At 47.9% G+C, this 7,843-nt stretch overlaps 1 protein-coding gene across 2 annotated transcripts in view; it reads right to left on the reverse strand.

Annotated features, from left to right (window-relative positions):
- The window catches only part of ITPK1 (inositol-tetrakisphosphate 1-kinase), a 139,592-nt gene extending 133,682 nt beyond the window's left edge, over positions 1 to 5,910 (reverse strand). Inside the window, exons 1-2 of one of the 2 annotated variants that reach the window (XM_021403833.1) lie at positions 5,759 to 5,910; positions 5,341 to 5,531 (exon numbers count right to left, since the gene is read on the reverse strand). In XM_021403833.1, coding sequence (XP_021259508.1) covers positions 5,341 to 5,435 — 95 coding nt within the window. In that variant the 5' untranslated portion in view covers positions 5,436 to 5,531; positions 5,759 to 5,910. The remainder of the gene's footprint in view (positions 1 to 5,340; positions 5,532 to 5,758) is intronic. The other variant, XM_021403834.1, reaches the window with a different exon arrangement.

Here is a 7,843-nt window from a genome sequence, read left to right on the forward strand (position 1 = left end):
CTTCTGGGATGTGAAGTATGCAAATCTACAGGGTATATGAAGAAGGAGCAGTAACTCAGAAAAACAGGAACATTTCCTCTAAGAAACTTGCATTTTTTTTTGATACTGTCTTCAACACATTTTCATGGCTTTTTATCATTTCTACCATTTTGTTAGTTGCAAATTTTTGTTAGAACTGATGTCAAAGGAACTTTCTTATCCATTCTGTCCCAGTTACATCTCATGATTCAGTATTTCAGACTAACACAACCAACAATGGGAGCTACTGATCAGTGTACATATGGACTTAAAAGACATAAAATAAAGTAAAAGTTAACTGGCACAAGTCAGATATTCATCAGAAGCTATGTTTAGGTGGTTGTGGCAAACTGGGGTTAAAGAAAAGTCCTCTACGTTCTTTTGGGGCAGGAAGAATAAATATATATATATATACACACACACACACACACACACACTTCATGGCCTCCACTAAAGAAACAGATTAAATGTAATGTCCTCAAACCAGCACTATTCTGAAATGTATCTTAAAACTTATGTTTAGGTGCTTGTGAACAGACTGTGGCATACAAGGGACTACACTATAGAGTCTAGAGAAGAAAAAGTGAGCATTAGAGACTTACAGTACTGATCAAAGCATTTACCCATTTCTGGCACTGATTAACTTAACAAGTGCAAGTCACACAAAAACTTAAATTAGGCATACTAATGGTTTTGGTATGAAAAAATACATTGGCTTGAAAATCCATTGGCTCAGCAGACTGATCTGGTAGCTGCATCAAAATAGTTTCAACAAAACTCAACCACAAAATCAAAACCAGAAAAACCATAGTGACCTGTCATACCCACACAGCCTTCAGCACAGGTGGGATGTGCTCTAACAGGAGTTACATACTCAAAGTATATCTCCTTGCATAAACCAAGAACCACGGAACTGATGCAGATAGCAGCTCAAAAACTTGCGCTCAAGTTCCAGAGCAGATTTCAGCAGCAGGTAGCATCTAGGAACCCAAACCAGATCAAGCAGCCTTACTTTCACATGTGTTAATGAAGGTAACCAGTTTATCATGGACAATTTCTCAAGGAAGGATGACATCTGGGCTTGTTCATTAAAGACCGAGGCAACAAATCTTCATCAAAAGTCATTCTGAATTACTTCACTTATATTACTTCCTTTGGTTGGCAGAATTTGCTTCTCAGAATTTCTAGGATTCCCTGATAAATTGTTCCTCTCAGGCTCTCAATTTTTTTGGGGAAAAACACAGCGCAATAAAATCTGACCATAAATAATGTGGACATTAAGAAGAACAAGCACAGTTTTCCTGTCTGTCAAACTGCAGAATGTATTATGACAAATTACAACCTCAGGCAACTCCTCAGTTCCTTTGCTCAACATTTTCTGCACACTACAAAAAGAATAAACTGACTCAGTATCTAAATAGTTACACAGAAAAGCTGCCACAGTACCATGTGAACTTACGAGTTGCACATTTGAATGGTTTTTTTACCCAATATAACTGAGAAGATTATTCATAATGGGATGACTTTGAATTATCTCCTCTTGGGTATTTCACCTTTTATCACCATAACTTACTCACGCAGCCATAACCTTATTGCCTCACATCTTCATGGCTCCCAAAGAGGCAATATTAACTGATGACATGCAGAACTACTACCATCAAGGAAATGGATGCTTTTAGTGAGACAACAGCCACTTGTAAACAACCACACCTCACTAATCTAAGCTGGTGCCTAACGCACACAACTCATTTTTCAAGCTGATAGACACATTTTCCTGTACCACTACCACTGCCCTTCTGCATATTGCACAAACACGAGACTCTTCACTCACAACACCCAAAGAGGCCTGGCAGTACATCTATGCATATTTAACAGATAGGAAATAGGGTTATTCACTTACCAGTTAGGAGTCCCTAGAAACCTTGTCTGACTTTTTAGCAGGATCACAGATATTGGTATTTTACCAATAGCAGTTACCTAAAGCTCAGGATATGAGCCACACCTTGGGGGAGCTGGACACCACAACCCCAAGGAAAGCGCACACTGCATTCCCAGAGCAGGCCCTGGCCATAGAGCCACAGCACATATGCTAGCACGCAGGTGATACCGAGCTCAATACAAGGCATGGTGACCCAACAGCTCTCACACAAAAGTACAGGTCAGCTCGGCAGCAGCAGCAGCTTGTTCAGTAACCTCCTGAATAACGAACTGCGGGAGGCAGTAAGAAGCCCGCACCAAGCGCCCCTCTCCACACACAAGAGCTCAGTCCCATACTGCAGCTCTCGGGGGTACATCCTCATATCGAGATGGCCAACAGGGGTACACTGCTCCCTGCTGAAACCACACCAGTGCACAACAACAAACACAGGATCCTTTCTGCATGGACATGCAGAAAGCAGTTGGCAGGTGGAACCGAAAACTGATGTGGGAAGCAGAAACTTGAACCAAAGGCATGACCCCACCAGGCCTCCCACAGCAAGGTCTCTGTCCTCCATTCAGCCACTCTCTGAGCACAGCCCTGGGGCCGTGGAAGCATCAGAGTTGCAGTGGGACATAACTTGGGAATTGCTGCCTGAGCTATGAATGTGGAGGCAGATACCACACAGCCACTGCTCTCACCTCCTTGGGCTACAGCTGAGAGGCACTGCCAAGGCAGCTGTGTGCTCCTGAAGCATAAAGCCCTGGCAGGCCTGCACTGTGCCACAGTGAGGATCACAAGGCAGGGGAGCTCAAAGGCCTTCGATAGAAGGTTCTGTGAATGCAAAACTTAGGCAAAAGCCCTGAACTCTGTTCAGGTAGGACAAGGGCTGATCCAGACACATGAACTGCCAGAACTTATATCTCCAATCAAAAAATTTTCAAAAAAGAAGGGAGGTGTCTATCCCTTCTACAGCCACAAAACCCCCTGGAAGAATTCAGATGGCAAAATTTGAACAGGGAAACCTACTGAAACTCAGCCTAATTTGCACCTCAATACTGGATACAAATACAAGGACAGTATTTATGGGACCTGCCCAGCCTTTGTGGAACACAGAACTGAAGACAGGACTGCTGTGCCCCAGAGCAGCACCTGACTGCTGTCCCACTCACTCTCACTTCAAGTAGTACAACAGTGACATCTCAGCTCTGGAATGCTGCAGGAGACAAAGCCTGAAACCACTCTAAAGAAAGCAGTTCAGCACTTAGACCACCTCCCAAAGGATAGTTCAAACTGATTCTGAAATGCCTGTCCCTGATCCCTCTACGGCACCAGTGTCTTACACTGGTACTGGCTGCACTGGCAAGCTGCAAGGAATTTAAGATTTTTCTTATCCAAACACTACTCCTGGTCTAAAACCAGCACGCTTCAGGAGTTCATCAGGCGTCTTCTGTTACTTTCCTGGGTTACATAATGACTTTGCTGCAAAGCCATACAAACAAAAGTGAACTTTTTAGTCATCCAGAAAGTATATCCCTAGGCAACAGGCAAATAAATTCCAAGTAACAGCCGCCATAAAATACATACAGTAGACAGACAGACACATAGTCCACTCTACCACATGAATCACTATGCAGGAATGAGTACGCTCGCCTTACTTCCTACCATGCACAATATTCCTGGTAAGATGTATGTTGAGCTTGGCACTACTTTTCCTGCAGCAACAAAATCACAGAAGTACACACACAATCTAGTAGATATTATGCATTAAATACTTGAAGTCTTTGCCTAAAGAAATGTAGCCTACCACCAGTATCAATAGAAGTTACCAGGATGGAAAACAGAGGATCCAAGACTTCAGAGCAACTCATTCCAGCAGCTGCACTGATGCTTAAACCTCACTTCTACAAATAGGCTAACACTAGATGTTTTTTAAAGAAAATAACTGAGGCATGACTGAATGCATGTATCTATCCAACCTCTGCAAACGCTATTCACAGCAAACTTCACTTGCACAGAGGGAGGCAGGCAGCCTAATCTTCATTACAAAATTAGGGAAGTGCAGCAAGAGAGAAAACTTGAGGGTCCATTTTCATAGCACTACCAGGATTTAGAACTGTTAATAAATACACACAGTACACAATTTCTTTGTGTATCTATGTTATGAAACACAAGTGTAAGGCATTTCTGAAGTAGTGAAAATGAGGCGAGTAACACAGTCAGAAGAGAAATGAGAACAGTGTAGAGCAGAAAGTCGCCTTTGGAGATCCTTAAATGTAAAGCACAGCATACGCTACCAGAAATGAAAAACAAATTACAAGGAGAAACTGGTTACGTACTTTCTAAGATTCTCTGAGATTCTGCTCATGAAAACCAAGCTCTATCAAACATCAGGGCCCTGAAAATGACATTTGCCTTGCAATTATTAAAGTGTATTTTTTGAACAACAACAACAACAAAAAACATAAAAATCTCTTATGCAGACTCAAAACCTAGCATCACTCATCTGGAATTATTTTGCTTGAGAATCACATGAGATTTTAAAAGAAATTAAACCAGAGCTTGTGGCCATTTCCATACTCTAAAAGATGCCAGTAGTTCTGCTGAAGTTTGACAGAGCAGATAAAGAATGTCAAGTACGCCAGCTGATATAAAAGCTTCTGCTGCTTCCTAGAAATAGTTTTCTGTTTTTTCTGCCTCCTTTCTCCTTACAGCCAGTGCTGCCAACAGGGATGTCAGTACACTAGGACTGCTGATTTCAGCATGACATACTTCAGTAAAGCATACCTAAAGTTTCATAAAACGTGTTCTGCAAGGCTTGAACACGCTTTGCAGAAACCATAGGAACTACGATTATTCACAATACTTTCAAAGTTCAAACACTATCAAGGTTTATTCCATATTCTAGATATAACTGTGGTAACAGCAAGAAATAAGGAGCTGTTACTCAGTCTCATGCATGTGTCATGAGACCTTGGACTTATATAAAGTTTACATTTACAATTAAACAATAAAGTTGACTGCGCAATATACTGCATTTACGATCCCCTGAATGATATAGATAACACCTAATGACAGCCTATCAAACTGCTCCGGGAGCAAAGAACACAGACGCAGCTCCATCATCTCCTCCGAGTCCGGGCTCCCCTCCTGGGTTCAGCTGCTCCACTTTACGTAATTTAGCACGACAAGAAGGCAAGTTATTCCCAGTCAGCCTCGAGCCTCGCCGAGGTCTGCAGGCGCCCATCCGAGACACCCACCCGGGCCACCGCCCAAGTGAGCCCCGGGCGAGCCACGCGCGGGCAGCGGCCCCGGGCACCGACTCTGCCCGCTCGCCGGGCTGCGGGGACCGCGCGCGGAGCACAGAACGCCGGGGCGGGCGCAGGCCACGGCTGCCTCCTTACCGGCACAGCTCGGCGAAGGCCTGGAAATTGAGCTTCCTGATCTTCTTCTCGCTCAGCCAGTAGCCCACCCGCTTCCCCTTGAGGAAGGTCTGCATGGTGCCTCTCCGAGAGGCGGCGGGCGCCCGCTCGCGGGGCGGATCGGCCCGGGGCAGCCCGACTGCTGTTGGCGCTCGGCGTCTGCGGAGCAACGGCTTCAGAAATGAAAAATAAAAAGGAAAGAAATCAGACGGCGATCCCCGCCGCGCTGAGCCGGCCGCAGCCCGGCAGGCCCGGCCTCACGGGGCGCAGCGCGGTGCTGCCCGGTGAGCCGCTGCCCGCAGCCCCAGCCCAGCCCGCTGCCAGCACCGCAGCCCCAGCCCGGCCCGGTCCGCACACCCGCTGCGCGCCCGTCGGCGCCCGCACCCCTCTCCCGGCGCACCCCCTCCAGCACGGACCCGCCGCCGGCTGCTCCTGCTGTTGCTGCTGCTGCTCCTGCTGCTGCGCGGTACTGCTGCAGCCGCTCAGCTCCCCATTTGCCCGCTATCCGCGGCCGCCTCCGCTTCCTCCTCCTCCTCCGGCCCGTCCCCTCCTCCCCGCCCGCCCAGCCCACGGCACAGGGGTGGGCGAGCGCAAGACACACCCGCAGCGGCCGCCCCGCCCGCAGCCGTGCCTCCACCTCCCGCATGGGCCGCGCCGCCGCCGTAAAGGCGCAGCGCCTGTTCGCAGCCTCGCGCGGGGTGCGCCTCCCGGGCGCCCGGGGGGGGTTCTGGTGCAGGCAGGGCCGCCTGGCGTGGGGTCGGGCGCGTGCGGGGAGCTCCGGCGGCGGCGGCAACTGCGGAGGCCGCGCGGTGTCGGTTCCGGGCAAGAGGGTTCTATTAAAAGCCCGCGCGATGGTTGTTCAGGATAAAGGTGTACATCTCTTACAGAAGAAAAATGTTCCAGTAAGTAGAAGTTTCCATCGCAAAACCAGGCGTCTTCCTTCTTCAGCGCTTGGCAAGTGTCTGTGAGAACTTACACATAAGTTTCGACAACGGCTGTTTCTTCTTTTTTATTGCCGAAGGGGGCAGCCAGCCGCACCGGCCGCCGTTCCCTTTTCGGGCTGTGCAGCTCCTCGGTTTGGCTCAGGTGAAGATCATCTCCGTCTGCACTACTGAGGGTCTCACCGCCCGAGTGCCGTTTTCCCATCTTTGTTTCTCACTCTGGCATAAATCACACAGCCCCAACGCTCGCTGCTGGCTCTGTCGCTTCCCCTCTCCCTCTCTGGGGTAGCAACGATCCCCTCCCAGCGGCCCGGCCGTGCCCGCAGCCCTGAGCTGAGACGCCGGGGCAGCGCTTCGGGTGATGTGCCCAGAGCCGCGCCCGGAGCTGTACCGCGCTGTGCTGACTCACGGGGCGGCTCCGTAACCCCAGCGCAGAGCCACAAGGGTGGCACGAGGGTCTGTTCAGGGCCAAGAAGGGGGAAGCTGGAGAAGCCTTAGGAAATATGAAAGGGATCACTGACCCAAGGAGTAGGTAGAGAACGACTTGCTTTCCTTTCGGTATTTACAATACCTGCTCCAAAAGTAATGCCTCCTATGTTATTATGTCAGCCCACGATGTCAGAGGAGGATGTTGGTATGGCCGTAGAGGCTGAACCTTCCCACCAAAGTTCCGTTCCATTTTGTTGCCATGAGACAGATGGCAGCAGAGGGGCAGTCTGACAGAATGGTGTCTGACATGGAAGTGTGGATGAAGCAAAGGTGTGTCCTTTCATTCGTCCATGTGGAAAAAATGGCACCCACTGACATCCATTGATGCTTGCTGAACGTTTCTGGAGTCCAAGCAGTGGATGTGAGCGCAGTGAGTGGTGGGTGGTGCATTTCTGCCATGGTGACAACGACAGTGGCTCACCTCCGCTGGTGCAGATGGGTAGGAGCGCAGCACGCAGGCTCTTGTTCATTGCTGGTGAAAATGCATAGCTCATGGTGGTGACTAGGCTGAAAAACAGTGTATCGTAGCTGAGAGTTTGCTCTGTCAAACAGTGTTATTGTGTTCTTTGTATCCATGGTAGTTTCCTTGGAAATAAATAAGCATTACTTTCAGAGTGACCTACACACATTAACAGTGAGGTCATCCTAAGCCCCAGGTATACTGGCAAGTACGCAGGAAGGGGAATCTCCCACAAACTGTCCGTAGCAGTGTTTTTGGAAAATGCATTTTATGTCTATTGGTGGTGACTTCCAGGAATAAATATGTTCCTCTTTCAGCTAATCGTCTTAAATTATTTGCCACTGATATGGTATAACTTTTATTTTTCAGAACACTTTTTTAATCTGAATCATATTCACACATTTGCACAGTTCATAAATTAATGTAATTAGACAAAGTCAATGTACGTTGATAGCACAGTTTCTGCTGCGCAATGTTTCTCTGACATTTATCCCTTTCAAGGAAGCGTGGTAACTTCAGGAAAACGTGTAACGCAAAAAAAAGCCCAAATTCAAGGGTTAATCCAACTCTATCAAAATCCAGGAAAAATCCCAAA

The sequence above is a fragment of the Numida meleagris genome, chromosome 6 (genome assembly GCF_002078875.1).
Source record: "Numida meleagris isolate 19003 breed g44 Domestic line chromosome 6, NumMel1.0, whole genome shotgun sequence".
In the NCBI taxonomy this organism is placed as follows: Eukaryota; Metazoa; Chordata; class Aves; order Galliformes; family Numididae; genus Numida; species Numida meleagris.